General features: G+C 44.9%; 1 protein-coding gene across 4 annotated transcripts in view; it reads left to right on the top strand.

Annotated features, from left to right (window-relative positions):
* RSPH3 (radial spoke head 3) overlaps positions 1 to 17,617 on the top strand; it is a 52,663-nt gene extending 35,046 nt beyond the window's left edge. Inside the window, exons 8-10 of one of the 4 annotated variants that reach the window (XR_006733591.1) lie at positions 14,936 to 14,993; positions 16,672 to 16,809; positions 17,303 to 17,617. Coding sequence is in view for 3 of the 4 variants with exons in the window: in XM_045544663.1 (XP_045400619.1) it covers positions 14,936 to 14,967 (32 nt within the window). In the remaining variant the exon portion in view is untranslated. Of the gene's footprint in view, positions 1 to 14,935; positions 15,277 to 15,303; positions 15,597 to 16,671; positions 16,822 to 17,302 lie in introns of those variants that run through there. The other 3 variants (XM_045544663.1, XM_045544664.1, XM_045544662.1) reach the window with 3 other exon arrangements.
* Positions 17,618 to 22,768: the final 5,151 nt, after the last annotated feature.

The following is a 22,768-nucleotide window of genomic DNA, read 5'->3' as shown; positions in this document are numbered from 1 at the left end:
CCCTGGCGTTACCCTAGACCACAGCGGTTCACTCTAATTCATCCAGTGGCCAGATGCACTGAGCTCGCCTTCCCGAGAAGGCGGCAGAAGACTCCGAGAGCTGGATGCATCTAAGCTGGACTTCCCCACGGGGAAGCAGGGGACTCTTGCAGTGGGATGCACCGATGCTGACGTTCCCCAGATGGTGGCTGGGCATGCTGAGGGCCAGATACTCCTAGACTGGCCTTACTGTGGTTGCGGCGGGGGACTCTATCAGCCTTATGCACAGAAGCTGGCCTTCCCCAGATGGTGGCAGGGCACACTGTTGGCCGGATGCACCAAAGCTTCTTGTACGCAAGTGGCGACGGGGGACTCTTGCTGCAGGATGCACTGAAGCTGGCCTTCCCCAGGTGGCGGCAGGGGACGCTGGCGCCCTCATGGACCTATCCTGGCTTTCCCAGAGGTGGCAAAGGAATCTCAGGGCCGGATGCACCTAGCTAGCCTTCCCAGATGGTGGCAGGAGACTCTGAGGGCCGTATGCACCTAACCTGGCGTTACCCTAGACCATGGCGATTTACTCTGAGAGCTGGATGCGCTGAGTGGGCCTTCCCAAGAAGGCGGCAGGGGATCTCTGAGGGCCAGATGCACCTAACCCAGCCATACGCTAGACAAGAGTGCTTGACGCTGGGCCAGATGCACTAAAGGTGGCCTTCCCCAGAAGGCGGCAGGAGATTCTGAGAGCCTGTTGCACCTAAGCTGGGCTTCCGCAAGTGGCAGCAGGGGACTCTTGCAGCAGGATACACCCAAGCTGGCCTTCCCCAGATGGCAGCTGGGCAGGCTGAGGGCCAGATGCTCCTAACCTCGCCTTACTGTGGTGACGGCGGGGGACTCTGTCAGCCATATACACCGAAGCTGGCCTTCCCCAGATGGTGGCAAGAGACACTGTTGGCCGGATGCACCGAAGCTGGTGTTACCCTAGACGACAGCAGTTGACTCTGTGGGTAGGATGCACCTAAGCTGGCCTTCACCAGACAGAGGTGGGGGACTCTGAGGGCCGGCTGCACCAAAGCTGGCCTTCCCCAGATGGCGGCTGGGGACACCATAGGCCGGATGCAGCCACCGCAGCTGGCCTTCCCCAGAGGCGGTGGGGGATGCTGTGGGCCAAATGCACCTAAGATGGCCTTCCCCAGATCGCGGCTGGAGACACAGTGAGCCAAATGCACTGACACTGGCTTTTACCAGAAGGTAGCGGGGGATTATGTCAGTGGAATGAACCTAACCTGGACTTCTCCAGGTGACAGTGGTTGAGTCTGTGGGCTGGGAGTACCAAAGCTGGCCTTCTCCAGATGGAGGCTGGGGACTTTGTTGCCCGGATTCTCCTAAGATGGCCTTCCCCTGGTGGCAGAGGGGGACTCTGTCAGCCAATCCACCAAGCTGGCCGTCCCATGTGGCAGTGGTGGGACTCTGTGGGCCGGATGCTCCTAGGCTGGCCTTCCTACGGTGGTGGTGGGGGACTCTGTGGGCTGATCACCCAGATCAGAGTGCCGGAAGGATTACTGAGGCCAATTCTGCAAAGTTACTCCCATTCCCAGACACTATGCCAGGACAGCCACTGTGACTACGGTTATTGCGATCTGTGAATGGATGAGGAAGCGGACCTTGGGTGAGACTTCCCTCTCTGCGTTTCCAGTTTCTTCAGCTGTAAACAAAGGTGCTCAACTGCTTCCCTTTGCCTGTGCCTGGAATTCCTCAGCGGCCAGTGCTTCCTGTAAGAGGCATCTCCTGGACACTGGCTTCCGGAGAAACTCCCCTGTCCTGGCATCCATGGAAGTGACAGAAATATGGTGGTCCTCAGTTCTTAGACCCTAAGAGCAAAAGTTCACAGACCCCTCCATGGATGGGCCTCAGGGGTAACCGAGGAGCCTCCCAAATTGAGGGCAAACTGTTGTAAGAACACATTTTCCACTTTTAATTCATAAAATCAGTCTACTATGCTAAAGGGTCCTTAAGGGTTTGCACTGAATTTCTAGCACTCAGCACAGTATAGATTTTGATGAAGTGAAATAAATGAACATTTGTGAGTTGGTATCATCTTCCAGCTTTGGGTTTTGTGTAAGAAGATCTGAATTTAAGGTGACATGTTCAATTTGTCAACAGAAAAAAAGCCAGACTCTGTAAAATAATTTTAAAGACATTTACTCTGAGCCAAATTTGAGGACCATGACCTAGAGCCACACCCAAGAAGCCTTGAGCAAGTGGACTCACTGTGGCTGGGTTACAGTTTGGTTTTATACATTTCAGGGAGACAGGGGTTACAGGTAAAGTCATAAATCAATACATGGGAGGCTTACATTTGGTGTGGCCTGAAAAGGTGGGCCATCTCGAAGCAGGGCTTACAGGTTATAGGTGGGTTTAAAGATTCTTTGACTTGTAATTGGTTAAAGACATGAAGCTTTGTCTAGAGGCTTGGAATGTTTTAACATAAGAAGCTGTTTATCAGAGACAAGCCACCGGACATATATTTGTTGTGTAAATTGAGGACCTGCAGGTTTGTCTTACATACCCTTAGGCCTGTTAATGGGTTACAAAGGATGTCCCCAAGAAGGGAGGGGGCATGATGAGGCATGTCTGACCTCCTTCCTCCTGGCAGGTAATTTAGTTTTAGGATATTTCTTTGGCCACAAAGGGGTCCATTTAGTCACCCCGTGGCGGGTGAGCCTTAAGATTTTATTTTAGTTCACAACCGTTACTGAAAAATTGGAGGATTAGCTATTTTCCTTTTAATTTTGCAAGGCCACCCCTTTCAATATCCAAGGGGTAAATATCATCGTAAAGCCAGTCCCAAATGGCTTGCACATGAAGCATGTTGGCTGCTGCATCTGGGGTGCTCCACTTGGCACTTATAGGAGGAGTCGGGCAGTCCCCCTTCTCAGGGTAAACAGGCCTTACAGGGGCTTTGGTCCAGTCCACCAGGCTGGCCGTTCCCTTCGGAATAACCGCCTTGTTTCTGGGCCATATGTACCCATCTGCAATTGCTCCTTAGGGAGCTGTGGGTCCTGAGTCAACCCAAACATGCTCTTCCACTCTACAGCATTTCACACTAAAGATATTGCCCCCAAATTAATTATTCTCATAATCCATTTTAGTAAAGGCTCCTCAGGAAGCTGATGATGCCGATCTACACAACTGAACCATTCCCTCACACCGTGCCCTCTGGTCTCAGTAGTTACTTGGTTTTGCCCTTCCCTCACATCGACTGCCTTGCTGGTAAACACAGGTCTCAGAGGTACTTTCTGTTGTTTCTGCATAATTTTACCCGTGGGGGTCAGCTCTGAGGCCAGTGCCCAAAGCTCAGACTCACTGAAATCTAAGCTTGGTCTAGCATCAAGATCTGACCAAGCACTGTCTTTTCATTTCATTTTAGCTGTTATAGATAAAAATAACCAAAGGATTGAATATTTCACTTTTTCTTATTAGTTTGTATTTTCTTATGCATCCAGTGAACCAACTCCTTGGGAGTTAGCGCCATCTCTGAATTCCACTGGGAACTCTTACCTTCAGTAAGCGAGCGTAGTACAGCTGCGGTTTCATGCCATGAGTGACTAGGGAGCCACCGAGGAATCAAAGGTTCCTCATCCCCCATCCTTTCATTCTTTCTCCTTCCAAACCTCATGTTTGCGTGAGCCTGTGCCGGCCTAGCAAATCTTACTTCTGACACCCACTGTTTCTGGAAAACACTCAAACCATGTTTTTCTTCTCAATTCCATACCAACACAACAACCATCAACACAGAAGTCTTCTGTGACAAACATGGGGGTTTTCCCCACGCATCAAGCAGCGGACACCAGCTGAGAGCCCTTCAATTCAGTTCCCGGGATAAGGAAGACGTCATCAACCTAACACTAACCTATCACCTGGCTTCTGCAATCACGCCTACCTATCGCATCAGCCACCTGAGACCCCACCCCTCGGACCACCCCAACCTAATAAAAGTGGGAAAAATGTGGTACACAGGGCTTAGAATTTGGTGGTCAGGCCCCTCTGAGCCCGCAGGGAATAAACCGATTCTCCATGTGCCGCTCGGTTTGTCCTCGGAACCACCCGCTGTAACACTTGCTGTAACACCGGCGCTCTCTACCTGGAGATAGTGTCAGATCCCACAGGGTGAGGGTGCAGTCCCCAAAACTGCCTCTCCCCCAGACACCAGTCGCAAGTCCAGAGCTTCTGACTAACTGGCTTTTCAAGCTGGGGTTCCCACGACTCCTTCCCTCTTAGGGTTCGATTAATTTGCTGGAGCCGCTCACAGAACTCAGGGAAATACATTTACCCGTTTATCATAAAGGATATTACAAAGGTGACAGATGAAGAGATGCCCAGGGGGAGTTATGGGGAGGGACAACGAGCTGCCCTGCCCTGCCCTCCCAGGGCGCACCACCCTCCAGCACCCTCCTCGTGTTCAGCTGTCCAGAAGCTCCTCTGTTTTTCATAAACCAAGAAAATAGCATAACAAATACCTGAGTTAAGAGATGAGGTAGTAGCATTATAGGCATGCTTATAAGTAAAATCAATTGTTAGAGTTTGAAATTTCAAGATAAAAATATTTTAAAGATAAAATAACATTTAAACAATGTTAACTTTTTTTGAAAATAGAGTTCAAACTGAATGAATTTTCATCACTACATTCATTCATGATTGTTATAAAAATGAACATTTTTATTTGTGATAATTTAATTGTATGTTGTCTTTTAACATTTTAACAGATTATATTCATACCATATTCACCACTAGGTGTCAGTAAAACTCTAAGGTAAAGTTACCTTGACACCAACTTCACACATAATTTAATGCGTATTCTAGACCTTGATAGGCAAAGAGTTCAAAATATATTGTATTCTTTGGAGACTCCAGACTTCCGCTGAGTATCTGCCAGTTGTGTAGGAGTGCCAGACTTTTAAAATGCTCCTTTTAGAATGGACTTTAGTGGTCATAAATTCCCGTCTTCTTCTAATTCAGGATCCTTAACAGATGGACAATCAGTCTTTGTTTCATCATATTAAAGATGAAGTTTTCACTTTATGAGCTGCTCTAGATAGTGATTCCATCTTATTTGGTTTTGTCTCCGTAGGCCTATGCTATATTAATGCTTAGTCAATTACGTTGTTGGGCAGTTCTCATTATTAGAAATTTCTTTTATGCTGAATCAAAATCTGTTCCATTATTACCTTTGCTTATTGGTCATAATCACGGGGCAGGATCATGGTGGAGGAAGACAAAATGATCTTATTACCGTATCAGCCCTAGCATATGCTCTAGTAAAATTTTCTCTTTTCCCCCAAGTTTTCCTTTCTCCCAGTGAAATACCACCACTCTTCTGGAATAGTTTTAGAACTTCCCCACTCTCCATCATGGTTACTATTACTTTGAAACTCCTATTTGGTCAAAAGTTTCTCTTAAAACGTGTTTCCCAGAATTAGATACAGTACTGTAGGTGTGATCTGACTCAGCAAGGATTGTGGGACTGTTACCTCCCATGATTTGGACACCACCAACTCATTTCCTCCAAACTCACACATCGAAAAATCACATCTTCCAGAACATAAGAGAAAAAGCCAAAATAATGTTTGAGCAGGCACAATGTCACAATCCATTTAAATTAAAATCAGTAACAAAAAGGAGTTTGAGAAATTCACAAATGTGTAGAAATGAAACAATATACCCCTAAATAATAAATGGATCAAAGAAGAAATCACGGAAAAATTAATGACAAAGTCATTTGAGATGAATGAAAACAAAAATACAAAATACCAAAACTGGCCGGGCGCAGTGGCTCATGCCTGTAATCCTAGCATTCTGGGAGGCCGAGGCGGAAGAATCGTTTGAGCTCAGGAGTTCAAGACCAGCCTGAGCAAGAGCGAGACCCTGTCTCTACCAAAAAAATAGAAAGAAATTATCTGGACAACTAAAAATATATAGAAAAAATTAGCCGGGCATAGTGGCGCATGCCTGTAGTCCCAGCTACTCGGGAGGCTGAGACAGAAGGATTGCTTGAGCCCAGGAGTTTGAGGTTGCTGTGAGCTAGGCTGATGCCATGGCAATCTAGCCTGGGCGACAGAGTGAGACTCTGTCTCAAAAAAAAAAAAAAAAAAAAAAATCATTGTTCCCAAAATACCAAAACTTACAGATGCAGGTAAAGCAGTGCATATACCCATAAAATTTATAGCCATAAAAGCCTACATTGTAACCAGAAGATCCCTTGAACACAAGGCAACCCTTAAAAAAAATTAAAAAAAGAAGATCCCAAATCAATAACTTAAACTCCCACCTTAAAAAACTAGAAGAGTGAAATAAACCCAAAGCCAGTAGAAGAAAGAAAATAATAAGCATTAAAGCAGAAATGAGGCTGGGCACAGTGGCTCACACCTGTAATCCTAGCACTCTGGGAGGCTGGGGCCGGAGGATGGCTTGAGGTCAACAGTTCAAGACCAGCCTGATCAAAAGCAAGACCCCCCGTCTCTACTAAAAATAGAAAAAATTAGCTGGGCATGGTGGCACTCACATGTAGTGAGCTAAACTGACACCACGGCACTCTAGCCTGGGCAACAGAGCAAGACTCTGTCTCAAAAGAATTTAAAAATGTAAATAAATAAATAAAGCACCAGCCTGAGCAAGAGCGAGACCCCGTCTCTACTAAAAATAGAAAGAAATGATCTGGCCAACTAAAAATATATATAGAAAAAATTAGCTGGGCTTGGTGGCACATGCCTATAGTCCCAGCTACTCGGGAGGCTGAGGCAGGAAGATCGCTTGAGCCCAGGAGTTTGAGGTTGCTGTGAGCTAGGCTGACGCCACGGCACTCACTCTAGCCTGGGCAAAAAAGCGAGGCTCTGTCTCAAAATAAATAAATAAATAAATAAATAAAGCAGAAATGAATATACTAGGAGATAGAAAAACAGTGGAGAAAACCAATAACACCACAAGTTCAGTTCTTTGTGAAGATTAACAAAATTGACAAACCCTTAGCTAAAGTGACCAAGAAATAAAAGAACACTCAAATTATTGGAAACAAAAAAGAAAATTTGCTAACAACCTTACAATAATAAGGATTATTATGGAAATATTGTCCACAACTGTATGCAACCAAATTAAATAACTTTGATGAAATGAGCTAATTCCTAGAAAGACACAAATTACCAAAACTGACTCAAGAAGAAATCTTCTTTCCTCCTCTGCACCGGTCTTCTCCACCCAATTCCGTCTGCTCTGTCCACTCCAGGTCACTGAGGTCCACCTATTTGCCTACTTAGCAAACTCATCATCCTTAAATACTGAGCTCAAGGGTCCCCACTTTGTGAGCCTCCCTTAGGGCCCCTGTGTCCTTGCAGCACACGCCAGGCCTGCACAGCACTCATGGGAGGAAACCGCGGAGACAAGAGTAGCTGCAAGTGCAGAGTTTCCCTTTGCCCATCCCGGTCGGTAGCTCACATAGCAGGGCTGGACGTGAGATCCAGCACGGGAACTTCAACCCTGCATTCTTGAATGCCCGTGACCAGCTGCTTGATGGGGAAAGTGCCAGGCCTTCCCCTGGCATGGTCAGGATCTGCGACCCAATCCCTACAGTTGCAGCTATGTGACATGGTGGATCAGTGGCTTGCAGCTCTAATCTGCCACTCAGGACTCTGCCAGGATTAACTTCACTGCCTTAAGCCTGTGGCTATAGGCTGGCATCTGTGGAGATTTCGGATCCCAGCGGTCCTGTTCCATAGCTCCATCTCTGGAAGGCCAATTTGCAGAGAACGCGTCCTGGACAAGTTGACACCTACCTCTCCGTTCATCCCCTAATTCAAAAGGTGCCTCATTCCTTGTTCCGTCAGCGCCTCATACTGGCCTCTGCTGACTGAGGCCAGTTGCTGACTGAGCTCTACAGAGCCATGAATAGATCTGGGGCCTTAGGAGCTGATACATCAAGCTCAATTCATTTAATTATTTTCTGTAGTTTTCTAACTCCTTGATTTGCAGATACCCAGGCTTATAATTCACCTTGTTTCATAAGTCACATTTTTAGTTTACAAACAGTGGTTGCCCAAATGACATTCAGTTTAATTTTTTTAAATTGCTAGCAATATTTTTGTGTCAACCTGGTTTTCATGCTTTTTTCATGTGCTGTGGTTTTAATGTTTGTCCCCTCCAAAATTTATATTGAAACTTAATCCCAAATTTGGCAGTATTGAGAGGTGTGGCCTTTAAAGAGGTGGTTGGGTCATGAGGACTCTGCTCTCTTGAATGGATTAATCCACTCATGGATTAGTGGGTTGTCACAAGAATGGGACTCCTGGCTTTACAAAAAGAGGAAGAAAGACCTGAGCTGGCATGCTCAGCGCCTCACCAAATGGCACCCTGCACCACCTTGGGACTCTGCAGAGAGTCCCCTCCAGGAAGAAGGCCCTCACCACATGTGGCCCCTCAACCCTGGACTGCTCAGTGTCCATAACTATAAGAAATAAATTTATTTTCTTTATAAATTACCTATTTATAAAGAAATAGGTAATTTCTTTATAGCATTTATAAGCAACAGAAAATGGACTAAGATAGAAAATTGGTATCAGAAGTGGGACTGTTGCTAGTAACAAACACCTGAAAATGTGGAAGCAGCTTTGGAACTAACTAATGGGCAGGGGCTGAAGAATTTGGAGGCACAGGCTAGAACAAACGGCTGTTTTCATTCTGGTGAGGGCTCATGAGACAAGAAGACTAGGGGGACTTGGGAATTCTTTAGAGATTGGTTAAGTGGCCATGACCAGAATGCTGATACAAACATGGACAATTCAGGCCATTCTGACAAGGTCTCAGATGGAACTGAGGAACAAGGCGTCAGACCTGGAGTAAAGTCAACCCTCGTGAACTGGCAAAGAACACAGCTGACCCGTGTCCATGCCCAAGGGCTTTGTGGAAGGCTAAACTCGAGAGTGATGAACTGGGGTGTCCGTGGAGGAAGTATCTAAGCAGCAAAGCATTCTGGCTCCTGCATGGCTACGTTTAAGTGCTCACATTAAGCTGTGAGAGGGAAGAAAATTACTTGAAGATGGAATTTATAATCAAAAGAGAAGCAAAGCAGAAAGATTTGGAAAACTCTCACACTGGTGTATAGAGTGAACAAGCATGTTTGGGAGAAGAACGCAAGGGTGTAGCCCAGCTAGCCACTCGCCAAATAGATTAGCACAGATGGAAGGGAGCCAGGTGCTCCTCCTCAAGACAATGGAAAAAAGACCCCGGAGGCATTTCAGAGATCTTTGAGGCTTTGCCTTCCATCACAGGCCCAGAGACCTATGAGAGCAGAATGGTTTTGGGGGACAGAGCTACTCTCTTCCCAGGGCCACCCCAGGACAATGCTCCCTGAATTCTGGTGCAGTGCTTCTCAGCCACCCCAGCTGAGGCTCAAGCAGCCCCAGGTGTAGATCAACCCATGCTCAAGAAGCTATAAGTCATAAGCCTCGATGACGTCCACATGGAACTAATTCTGCAGGCTGGTGAAAAGCGGGAGCTGCGGTGGCTTGGCGGCCTCCGCCCAGGTTGAAAGCCTGGGAACCCAGGCAGAGACTTGTTGCGGGCGGAGCCGCTGTAGAGAGTCCCTGTGGAGCAATGCAGAGTGCAAATGCAAGGTTGGAGCTGCTGCAGTCCCCGCCAGCGTGGTGCCCAGGGGAGCCTCCAATGCAGGACCACCACCAGGCCCCCAACTGCAGAGTGGTCATCAGTGTGCAGTGCCTGCCTGGGAAAGCCCAGGCACCCCCTGCAGCCCGCGCGAGCAGCCGTGGGCGCTACACCCAGCAAAGTCATGAGCCCGGCGCTGCCCCAGGCCTTGGGGGCCCAACCCCAGCCCCAGTGTGTCCAGGAGGTGGCACTTGGAGTCGAAAGAGAGTCTTCTCCAGCTTTCAGATTTAATGTCTGCCCTGCTGGGTTTCAGACTTGCTCGGAGCCTGTTACTCCTTTCTTTTCACCTTTTTCTCACTTTTGGAATGGGAATGTCTGCCTTATGCCTGAACCACTGGTGTGTCTTGCTTGGAAGTAACTTGTTTTGATTTTACAGGCTGACAGATAAGATTCTGGACTTTGAGCTTTTAAAAAAATTTTTTAACTTCTTTTATTGGAAAACATACAACTTAGATTTGAAGCAAATTGAGGCAGATTTTCGTTAAGTGGCTAAACAAAGTTTAAAAATCAAGTAAAAATAAAAGATATTTCTGGTACAGGACCAGCAGTCCCAGTTCCCAATTCCTTTGTTGTGATAGTTCCATCACCAGCCTTGGCAAACAGTGGAAAAGCTGCTTTGAATTCTGCAACCTGCTCCTCCGTTGGTCAGCCATGCTGCAAGCGCTACTGCGTTCCGGACGCGACCACGCAACCTCCCGGCTGGCTCGCTTCACTCGGACTCGACTTTGAGCTTTTGAATTGATGCTGGAATGAGTTAAGACTTTGGGGATATGGGAGTAGAGTGAATGTTTTTGTACGTGAGGACAGGAGTTTGGGGGAGCCAGGTGTGGAATGCTGTGGTTTGAATGTTCCCTCGGAAGCTCATCCCCCAATCTGGCAGTACAGGGGGGGGGGGCTTTAGGGTGATTAGGTCATGAGGGCTCCTGGGCTAACGAATTAATGAGTTATCGTGGGATGGGGCTGGTGGCTTTACAAGAAGAGGAAGTGAGACCTCTGCTAGCACGCTCAGCATCCTCGCCAGTGATACCCGGTGCCAGCCCGGGATCCTTCAGCCGGTCCCCACCAGCAGGAAAGCCCTCGCCAGGTACAGCCCCTTGACCCTGGCCTTCTCAGCCTCCATAAGAAATAAATTTCTTTTCTTTAAAAATTATCTAGTTTCAGGTATTCAGTTATAAACAGAAGATGGACAAAGATACCGTGACTTTGGTTTTTCTAAATCTTAGTATTCAGTCACGTGTTTTTATGAGTTCATAAGGTACATTATTTCAAATTAACATCACCTTAAAAAATTCCTTTCAAAAGTAACTTTATCACTTCAGTTAACCAGTGCCTCATTTTTGTTAATTACCTTATTGGAATAAAATTAAATTATTCGGTGCTTTAAAGGTAAACTTTTAAACTGCTAGTTGGTTTCTCTGTAACACGGTCACGTAGTGAGATATTTAAATGGGACTCTCTTCTCAGAGGGCAGGCCGGGCCCAGAGGCTGGGAACCACACAGTAGCACCTGGCGCGGCCACATCCTGGAGAAAGGCACCGGCTGTGGGGGCCCTGCAGGGGCTGCGGGCTGCGAGCCTGGGCGTGAGGCTGTAGGAGAGGACTGGGGTGAGTGGGGGAGGGGGGTGAGGCTTGTTCTGGAGTTACTGGTGTGCTGTGCAGTGTCTAGGCAGGAAGGAGCGCTCAGAGTTCAACCTATGTTCCCTGGACTTGGAGTTAATTGCTGTTGCAAAATTTAAAGAAGTGCCACCAAACAATAATGGAGTCATAGACCATGTAATAAATGACAAGCCACAGTAGCAAGAGCATTCAGACTCCACTGAGGACACTCCACAGCAGGACTGCTCAGCCTCTACTTCCCACGCAACTAACCTACCATTTTCCATGTTTCCCGCCGACCAGCAGTCTGATGACTTTGGGCACCTCCAGGCAGAAATGCCAGCCACAGCACGGCGGGCTGGTGCACCGAGGGCCGGCAGCCGGCAGTGGTTCAACAACAGATACTTCTCACGCCAGCCCTGAGAGCTGAAGAGAGCTGTCCCTGGCCACTGATGTCAGAGCACGCTTCTCTTAATCAGCGTGTGGCTTCAAAAGAACTTCATCCAGCTCCCTCATGGGATCTTGAGGAACCCCCAAAAGTTCTCTTTGAGAGGAAGAGCCAAGATTTTATACCATCCAGAGGGCCCTGACAATAGATTATAGCTGCACCAGCTCGGCAGATCCTTCCTCCCTGGGCCCAGCGCCATCTAACGGAGTGATCAGAGACAACAAGCATCTGCAGCAAACTGGGAGAGATTTGCAGAAAAGAGGAAAAGCCACGCACCTCACCCCCAGCCTTCTGCCACCCCCACTGTAGACCGTCCAGCCTGAATTTGGGTCAGTTGGGGAAAGGAGAGGTTTCCAACTGGATGAGCATTCAGAGTTTTGAGTATTGCACCGTATTGAACTCACTTAGTTATTCGACTGAAGGTTTTAGTATCTTAAACATGAACAGAGACAGGCAACAAAAGTAAAAATAGACAAATTGGACTACATCAAAATTTTAAACTGTGCATCAAAGTATGCAATCAATACAGTGAAAGAGCAACCTATGGAATGAGAGAAAATATTCCCAAATTATATATCTGAAAAGGGGTTAATATCTAGAATATATAAAGAACTTCTACTCAACAACAAAATATAGCCCAATTAAAAATGAGGAAAGGACTTGAATAGACATTTCTCCAAAGATGATATACAAACAGCCAACAAGAATATGAAAAGATATTCAATATGACAATCATTAGAGAAATGCAAATCAAAACTAACATGAGATATCACCTCACACCCATGAGGGTGGTTACTATCCAGAAAACAGAACAAAAAGCATTGGCGAGAATATGGGAAGATTGGAACCCTTTTGCATGGGTCATGGGAATGTAAATGGTGCAGCCACTATGGAAAATGGTATTGCACTTCCTCAAAAAGTTAAAAGTAGAATTACTGTGTGATCCAACAATCTCATTTCTGGGTATACATCCAAAAGAATTGAAAGCAGGGTCTTGAAGAGGCATCTGTACACCCATGTTCATAGCAACACTAGATACAATCACCAACAGGCAGAAGTAACCCAGGTGTCTGTGCACGGATGAATGGATAAACAAAATGTGGTGCATATATACAATAGAATATTATTCAGCCTTTAAAGGGAAGAAAATTCTGACAAATGCTACAACATGAATGAACCTTGAAGGCATTATGTTAAGTGAAATAAGCCAGTCACAAAAAGACAAATACTGTGTGATACCACTTGTATGAGCTATCTGGAGTAATCAAATGCATAGAGACAGAAGGAAGAACAGTAGTTCCCAGTGCTGGAAGGGAAGCTGTTGTATTAATATAATGGGTTTAGAGTTTGTTTTGCAAGATGGAAATATTCCAGAGATTGGTGGCACAACACTGTGAATACATTTCACACTACTGAATTGTATACTTATAAATGGTTAAGATGGTAAATTTTATGTTATACATTTCACAATTTTTTTAAAAAAGTAACCAGAAAAGCCATGGAATCTACCCAAGACTTCATCCAAGAGGCAAAGAGAAATAAGTCCACAGATTGGGCTTAAAGAGTCAGCGGGAGGAAAAATAAAGTGTGTCCTGCCTGCCCCCTCCCAAGTTCAGCTTGTTAAATCATCTGGTTAAACTAGGTAGGACTAAAACATACTAATTAAATGGTATGAAGGTGAAATTTCATACATTGCTACTCTGTTTGGTTTCCTCTGTTCCTTGTTTCACAATCGTTTATCTTTCTCTAAACATAACAGGAAGAGAGTGCAAACAAACATGTATAGAACATTGAGTTTCTGAATAGATGATGCTACCAGATTGCCACCCTGCCTCAGTAAATGTTACTATGTACTTGGCAGCCAGCAGCCTCTCAGTGGGTCCCTGAATTATACCTGAAGCTACTGTCACTGATAGAAAATACAAGGTGATGACTCACATTTTTTATATTGATTCCTTTTAGGAAGGGTTTGAGAAGTTTAAAAGCTTCTCCAAATGATAGGAATTCATAGCATTTTGCCCAATGCTGAATTGAATTAATTTAGTTCAGAGTTCTCATAATTTATCTTCATAGAGCTACATCTGGTTATCTTGTTTTTTTTTAATCTAATAGAAAATAAGAATGGGGTTCTATAAACATAAAGTGGTGGTAACTAAAAGGCTCTCCCAGAAAGAGTGATACTATAAAATTTAAGTTCCTTGACAGCTGAACGTAAGCAAATTACACTACATTTGTTCAGGAGTTCAGAGGGATATGGGACAGGCCATCACCATGCTGGGCTTGGCAGTAGCACCACAGGTATTTAGCACGAGTGTGCTGATGTCACATCGAGCAATGTTACCATGCTGACCTGCTGCTCTCCTGCTCCTGCAGCACTTGTTTCACTTCAGACAATAAATTAATAAAACAAAGTTTTATTTCTATGAGGTCTCAGAATAAGGCAGCATTATCTGTAGACTGGCTAAGCCTGATGGGTTATCCAAGACCATTGGAGCACATTGTACGTGTTTGGCTAATGTTAATCTTTAATATGAGAACCAGATCTAATCAGAACCATTGCCTTTAGCTAGACACACCAGACCCAAGTAACCGCATCTTATGGATAGATGTATTCACGATTGCTACATTAATACCTCTACACACGTAAAATGAATGCCATTTGAAGGTGTGTGTCTTTCAAATAATTATGCAGAGAAATAACAGTACTTTCAAAAGATACTGAAATCATACTGTCTACTCCATAAAGGCTACTTGAAAATTGTGGGTAATGCAGTCAACATCCACACTATTCTCACATTATACAGAACATGCTCCTAGACCTGCTCACATGCAAACAGTACCGTGCCTAAGGGATTATCCTTCCTCGGTTCAGTTTTGTGTAAATGCTAGTTTTAGATATTCACACAGTATAATTCGCATTCAATAAAATCTCTTTTTGAACATTATCATTTTCATTAATCAGAAAAAACGTAAAGCACCATCAACTGTTTCCATAGTAAGGAAACATCAACACACAACAAAGCATTCAATCAGAACAGACTGAGGACATCGCCTGCCAAACAGATGACAGTTTGCTAGTGCAAGGGGGAGTGAGAAACCTGCTGCTCATGTGAAGAAAGAACCCAGAGTGCACATCTACACTGCAGGGAGAAAACACAGTCCTGTCTTTATGCTTTGCCATTTATTTATTCAACCACTATTTATTTAGGACCTGCTATGTACCAAGACCTGTTTTTGTGACTGGAGACACAGCAGTGAACAATCAGGTAAGGTTGCTGCCTGGACCCCACATCATCTGGAAATGAATAAATAGCCCTGCCTCCCTCCCTGGGCAAACATCTTCAGCCCATTATGACCATTGTGAAATACTCATAAAGGTACTTTTTAAAAATAATATTTTTTCAGTGAATACAAATTGTGATTCAGCTGGTCTGGGGTGGGGTCTGCACATCCTTTGTTTTAAAGCTCCCCATGTTGGTGGAAAGTGCAGCCAGCGTTGAAGAGTTGAAAACCTCTGAGTACTGATGTTTCTCTGGGTTCTTTCACAAACACTGGTTTCTTATTCCATTTGACCAGAATATAGTCTCCGGTGTTACAGAAAAGTGGAAATTGGATCCAGTGAATTAGGTGATGCGACCAGACGGTAGCAATCCCTGCCAATCTCTCAACCCCCAAAGAGCAGAGACTGGAGGTCACGTGGCTATCGACACGGTACTCAGGGGAAGGTGGCTGCAGCTCACCCCATCTGCCTCCCGCAGCCATCTGCTATGCTAAGTGCTCAGTTAGAAGAATTAGGAGAGCCCATGTACGTTGGGGAGAAAATGCCAAAAAAAACTGTGTCTTATTTATAATTAAAATAACTACAATCAAATTTTATCTTATTTACTTTGATGAATGTTTTTAAAAAGTATAAAATTCTATTAAAAAACCAATCTATCCCTTTTTATTCAGAAATTTAGGACATAGCTAGATTTTAAGAATATAGCCATGGTTGGTGGTTGAATACGGTATTAAAAAAAATAATAATAATATAGCCATGGGTTTATTTTCAGATAATATTGGCCTAAGCAAATATTACAATGTGAAAATAGTATTACTTAATAAAAATTACTGAGGTATTAAAGCTTCACATTTAAATAAGTTATCTCTTTTAATTGAATATATATAATCCTGTAGTTCTTTTTATATCTAATAACTTGCTTTGATTGAAAATGTAATTTTAATAAAAGATAATGAGTTTCTAAATGGATAATGCACCATAAATTGTAATAAATCTGGCAAGGTAGAAAAGACTCACAGCACGTATACTATGGGCTGACCAATCCTCACATTAAGCTCATTGACTGAAAACTTCATATCATGCTCTTTTTAATTTTTTTGTTTGGTTTTGGTTTTGGTTTTGGTGAGACAGAATCTCAGTCCATTCCCTGGGCTAGAGTGCAGTGGTGTCATTGTAGCTCACTGCAGCCTCCAACTCCGGGGCTCAAGCGATCCTCCTGCCTCAGCCTCCCAAGTAGCTGGGACTGCAGGTGTGCATCACCACGCCTGGCTAATTTTTACTTTTTGTAGAGACAGAGTCTCGCTAAGTTGCTTGGGTTGATCTCTGATCTTGAACTCCTGGCCTCCAGCAACCCTCCCGAAAAAGTGCTAGGATTACAGGTATGAACCACCACGCCCAGCCTAAATTACTTCATAAGTACCACGTCATACTCAGTGCAGAACTTAGTACTTTTAAAGATAGAATCCCTATCCTCCAAGAGCATCCAAATTAAGCAAAACTGAGTATATATTTTAAATTACCATCTGGGAGAAGAAGGGGGTAAATATAAGTCTTAATAAAAATAATTTGTTCCTCTATAATCTGTTTGCAATCTGCCAGAGGTCCTAATAAATTCCCTTTTACTACTCATTCATTCCTTCATTAAATGTTTATTGCGCTCCTAGGCTCTAGAGCTGCAAGATGAACAAGACAAGGACGAACAAGGCCTGTCTTTATGAAGCTTGGACGGCTGGAACTGCAGTTCGTTCTCCTGTAGAACAGAGCATGCGCAGGGGGTGCACACACCACAATCAGAAGCACAGGTGGGGATTTAACCCATGTCCAGCATCGAAAGCTGGAGCAACAATTGCAGAGGGTTTTAATGTGGTAGTAATCTTAAAGTTTGTCCACCTAGAGGCAAAAAAAACCCCAAAATGGAAAGTCTTTTTGTAAAATGCGAATTATACTGTGTAAATATCTAAAACTAGCATTTACACATAACTGAACTGAGGAAGGATAATCCCTTAGGCACAGTACTGTTTGCATGCGAGCAGGTCTAGGAGCATGTTCTGTATAATGTCAGAATAGTGTGGATGTTGATTGCATTACCCACAAACCCGATTCTCCCCAGAGCCTGGCATGAAGAGGCGTTGTATTTCACCAGCCTTCTTTTGTCAGCTTCAGTTAGTTTACTGATTGAAGAATCAATGTCAAGAGGCCGTATAAACCACCTGCTAAAATATTCTCATACTTATCAGACTGCACCAAACCCTCCCTGGGAATAGGGCACTGAAATCAGCACATTAACTCTTTCAGAGCAAGGAGGCTCCAATCAGTCAATGCAGCAGTGTCTGGAAGCAAAGCAGCTAGGCTGGTCCTGGAAGCAAGCCAACCCTGAGACCCTCTTGGACCTTCTGAAAAATCTGGGAAAGAGGCTGCAGTTTAGTCAATTGAATTCAACTTCATCTACGGAGCAAGGATAACAAAAGAGCAAGTGTAAGTTACCTGCTTCATTGCAGAGAACACAGACATAGGACTTAGGGTGTTAGCCAAAGGATCCCAGTACATTGAAATAGAGGGAACATGGGCCAGGCGCAGTGGCTCATGCCTGAAGTCCTAACACTTCGTGAGGCCAAGGCGGGAGGATCACTTGAGCCCAGGAGTTCGGGTTGCAGTGAGTTATGGTTCCAACACTGCACTCCAGCCTGTGCGACAGAGCGAGACCCTGTCTCTTTAAAAAAACAAAAACGAAAAAGAAAGAGGGAACATAGATAATGGAGCATACTGCCGCTACAATTTAAAGCTCTGGGACCATTTCTGAAATTACATGATAATGCTCTGATAAATATTATACTTGAGTTTCTACAGATTTAAAAACAATAGAACCCATTTTACTGACTGACCAACAAGACAGTTCTAATTCACTACTTCATTTTATAGTGATTTTGTAAATGTACCGTAAAAAAAATTACAAATATATTTATACATACAGAAAGTTTGAGTTCTTACTGTTTGGGGTATGAATAAAAATAGTTGATAGATTTTGATAAAGACAGTTATTTGCCTAGTAAATTGTGCCAAAAATATGAGATTTTTCATCAGATTTTTAAAAAATGAAGTTTGAACACTCTAAACCTTCAGTCTGTCTCCTGTCTTAGTGGCAATTTACATTCTTTGGAAATTATGTAAAGGGAATGCTGTAGAACTCTGAATGCTGAATGGAAAAATCTCATTTTGTGGTGCTGACTTATTAATACAAAATAATATTGACTACAATCAGCTATAACAAATGAAGGAAAACTAAAAAAAGGAATAGATACATCCCAAGATCACATTTTCCATGATGTAATCAGAAAATATGATGATGTATTTTAAACTAAGGTTTTCCTGGAAAATCCTACATGTGGATTTACTATATATATAAACTTTTATGCTTTTTACACTATAGAGACATTGGAGTTCCAAAAGAACATATAAAAATGTTTGAGATTTTTTTTTCTGTCTTAGCTTATAATTAATGCTCCCAGAGTTGTAGAAGAAGAAAATACTCATACCTAATAGTCATTGTGGGTTTTCTACATTTGAGAAAAGTAAAAGAACAGCCCACACTTGTGAAATACGACTATAATATCCAGACAAAACCATTGATTTATGTACATTTATCAACTAGATGGCAATAGTCGAATACAATGAGCTTGCTAACTCTGAAAAAGAGTTCACTTGAATTTTAAGTTTCAGAAGTTCAGTTTGCTTCTGTTCATACATATATGTGCCCATTTTTATTGTTTTAGTATGCACCATTGCTTTTCTAATTGCATTTGGGAACTCACCTTGGATTTCCCATTCCTAACCTACTCTACATAAGCAATCTAGTTGAGATTAATAATCATTTAAAAATTATTATAAAGGTTATACTTGTGGTGAAACTGAGTTGATTTTGGACCAACACTCCTACCAAGAACAATTAGAAAACCTGGACTAAATATAACAAGTGTTGGTATGAAGGTAGCAGAGATCTACCAGGGCCATGAGTATCTTCAGGACTGAGACATGAAAGAGATGCAAAGCCAGAAGTAAGCCCAACATTTGAGGCCACTTTTCCTCCTGAGGCAACTTTCGATTCAGAACGCAAAAGCAGTAGCTGACAGGTTGAGGAGCTGAACAGAGCTTTTGGTCGTCTCAAGGTCTGAGGGAATAAAACTTAGATTTCTGGGTCCACCCAAGAGGAAGGACCCCTGTAAACACCCTAGGATTTTGGTTGGCACTGCAAGTGCTAAACCCTTAGAAGGGTGAACCAAAAATAAACCAGCTCTTAAAGACTAAAGCCCAGCTCTGAACCGTCTCAATCTCTGACAAAAATAAGGGTATCTGTCCCTAGCCCACCTGTCTGCCAAAAGCAAAATTATTAACAAATCTTCTCTGGAGAAAGACAACAGCATGCAGAGCCTCAAATTATCACTAAAAAGTTTTGCACACAATGTCTCATCCAAAAAACCAGGGCATAGGAATCTGGCAAATTCCACTTTAATCAAGTGATCAAGCTAAATATCACTGAAAATAGAACTCTCTGATACCATGTACCTCCTGACGTGATGTGGTAAGAAGGATACGACATCAGTTATATAGTATTTCTGTCAAATAAACAGATTTGCTCCTGATTTTAATCAAAACAATCAAACCCAAATTAAGAAACCTTATTAAAAACAACCTGTACTCGTCAAAATTATCAACATCATGAAAAACAAAGGCAGGCTGAGGTATGTCAGTATTACCAACTCCTTAATAAACAATATTGTCCCCAGGACAAGCTTCCTACCGAGTATCAAAGCAGAAGATAATAGAAAAACAGTTGTAGAAGTTGCGAGTTTTGGTCAATCTGCTCTTCTTCCTGCCATGTGAACCTACTTGGGGCGCTTGAGCAGGAAGCAGAGGTGGGCATCGGATCACTCTCCTCTGAGCTGGTGACCAGCTGATACACATTCCGGACGCTTTGCAGGAAGGCAGTGGGCCTGCCATGGAAATAGCCACTGAGGCTATGCCTGGGGCCAGCCTTGCACAGCCCTGTCCTTCCAACCAGCCCCTCTAGTCTCCCTGTTTCCTAACCTCATCTCCTTTCAGAAAGATGGGGAACTCATCTTTGTCTGAGGATCCTAAACAATTTGGTAGACTTTTTATGATCTTAATTCAAATCATAGGAATTGAAGATTTCCAAGTCAATTATTTAAAAAAGAGACACTTGTTAACATTTGCCCAAATATAAAGTGATATTTTTCTCCCCAAACATGAAACCCAAGGAAAAAATGTATATTTGTGACACAAAATCTTTTATTTGTGACTTTATAAAACCTCTCATACAATGATGTGCTGTTTCAATTTGAATCAAAAGGTAAAAACACTGTTCTGGGTGTTCTCTTTAGAAAAACGCGATGAGCCTTGTGTATGAGATATATACATGCTATCCATTTCACCTAGTTATGGTTCTCACGTCAGCAATACCAGCGGAAGCTTTGCCTCTAAACATGTAAATGTTTTACTCAGGCAATGTCAAGCATTTGAACTAAACTCTTGCAGTGATTATTGCCCCCAACAGGAATTAATCATAAATTTGCCATTTGTGATGAACTTGTGCTTTCTAATAGGGAATTAGGCTCATTTCTTATTTTCTCGTAATGACCACTACTATAGGGCCTAGCCCAATAGAAACCAGGTGTTACTTAACACCCAGCTGCCTTTATCATCATTAGCAACTGGAGCACGAGTCAGGAAGACCCCAGTTTTACACAATATTACTTACATTAAAAAGCGAAAAGGTAAGAGCTAGCACTATTTGATGAATTGTGAAAAACCTCTTCCAACCCTCACTTCCTCCTGTGATCTTTCTCTTTCTACTGTTTCAATTTCTAGTATATGAACATTACAACAATTACCATGTGTGAATCACCTGATATTGTAGGGGGGAAAAGAAAAGAAAAACAGTTGTTCTTTTTAATGGTTATTGCTATGCAAACACAATGGTATATTTTGTATTTTTCACTGGAGTCATGAGTTGGCTCCCATGTTAACATGAGAACTTTTTCCTAACAAATGGATGCAGTTGAGATGGAATATTTGCATGGACATGCACCAGCATCATTCTGTAAAACTTCAATCATGAACACCTTTCCCATTGTGTTCTAAAAAGATGCCCCGATTCTATTCCTGAATCTGCCATCGAATAGCTAAAGAGAAGGAGAATTTCTCAGCCTGGTATCCTCATTTTTTAAAAGAGGTGGGGGTGGGCTCTATGGTCTTTAAAATCCTCACCAGTTCTAAAATTCTGTGGCCCAGATATTATAGGACATGCACAAGGCGTGGACACCCCCGGCCCCAGCCGCTCCCGCCTGGCTGGTGGTGCAGGACGCGGGCACCAGCTGGAGGCGGTAAGGAAAGGAAAGACGCATCAAATGAGCGCCACGGGCAACACGTGTGGTAGGCACGTAGAAGGGCCACACTTGTGGGCTAGGGCGGTCTCGAAGGATTCGCCAAGACGTGAGACTCCAGCCAGGCCTGGCCGGATGTGGCTGTGCCCAGGCTGCGGGAAAGCAGTGACATCAGGAGCTACAGCCCATCTTCCCTTCCGGCCAGGAGGCACTAGTGACACAAAGGTGAGCAGAACCGAGCGCCAGCCCGCCGCACAGAGCCCCGTAGACGTGCACAACCCAGGAGTGAGTCTCCAGGGCAGGCCCTGGGCAGGCGGGATCACCCGCCGGGCGTGTGAGCTGCGCACGGAGCTGTGGCCCGACACCTGGTGAAGACGCACGGCCAGGCTCAGGGGACCGCCGGGGACCGCAGCAAGAGGCAGGGAGAGGGCGCGGGTAACACGGCAAAGCGGGGCGGAGGGAACCGACCGCCAGGCCCCGGGGCGGCCCAGGGCAGAGCAGGATCCGAGGGGCCGCTGCGTCCCACCCGCGTGCTCGAGATTTTACAGCAGGGAGGGAGAATAAAGATTTTTAAGTAGGAGGGTGACGTGAACAACGTAGCAGACAGTGACTGAAAAGGAGGCAGATGTGGAGGGAGCTGCCGGCGGCCAGCGCGGTGGCCCTGGGCAGCGCGGCTGGTGCAGGTGCGGGTGCGGGTGCGGGGAGGCGCCGGCGCGGACTGCACCAGCAGTGCGGTGGGTGCCGACCAGCGGCTCCAGCTCCTGGAAGGGGCAGATGAGAAACACGCACAGAAGGGTCACATTTTATGATGGACAGTTAAATGGAGCAATCGGGGACCTCCTGAAATGGGGCCACCTCTTTGAGAGGAGACTGAGGAGGGGGCCAGAGCCATGCAAAGAGCTGGGCAAAGAGTTTTCCAAGCAGCGGAGACTGTGGAGAGGACCCCAGGTGGGGACAGGTCGATGCATCCAAGGGAACACAGACAGCCACGGGGCCGGAGAGCAGCAGAAAGGGCAGCAGGACAGCGGGCCCCAGGGAGGACTGAGGGTGGGGACACAGAGCTTGTTCCAGACAGGGAGCCAGGCAAGGGGCCACCGAGAGGAAGTTCAACTCCTATTGGGCACAGAAAGCCCTGGAGAAAAGGCAGGGACGGGCTCAGTGCTGAGACCAGGGAGGGCACCACAGGCTGAGCAGCGCCCAGGGCAGGTCTTGGGGAGGGAGCCCTGGACTACGGCCAGCAGCGAGGCCGCCACGCTGCGCAGGCGGCTGGAGAAGGGGGTGGGAGGTGGAAGGCAGCAGGTGTGTTGTGTGCTGTGTGTTCCTGGGAGCCAAGGCTCAGAGCGGAAGCGACAGCCGGGAGCCC

The sequence above is a fragment of the Lemur catta genome, chromosome 2, assembly GCF_020740605.2.
Source record: "Lemur catta isolate mLemCat1 chromosome 2, mLemCat1.pri, whole genome shotgun sequence".
Taxonomy (NCBI): Eukaryota; Metazoa; Chordata; class Mammalia; order Primates; family Lemuridae; genus Lemur; species Lemur catta.
Note: the sequence above shows the minus strand (reverse complement) of the source record. Positions and strands in the feature narration are given on the sequence as shown.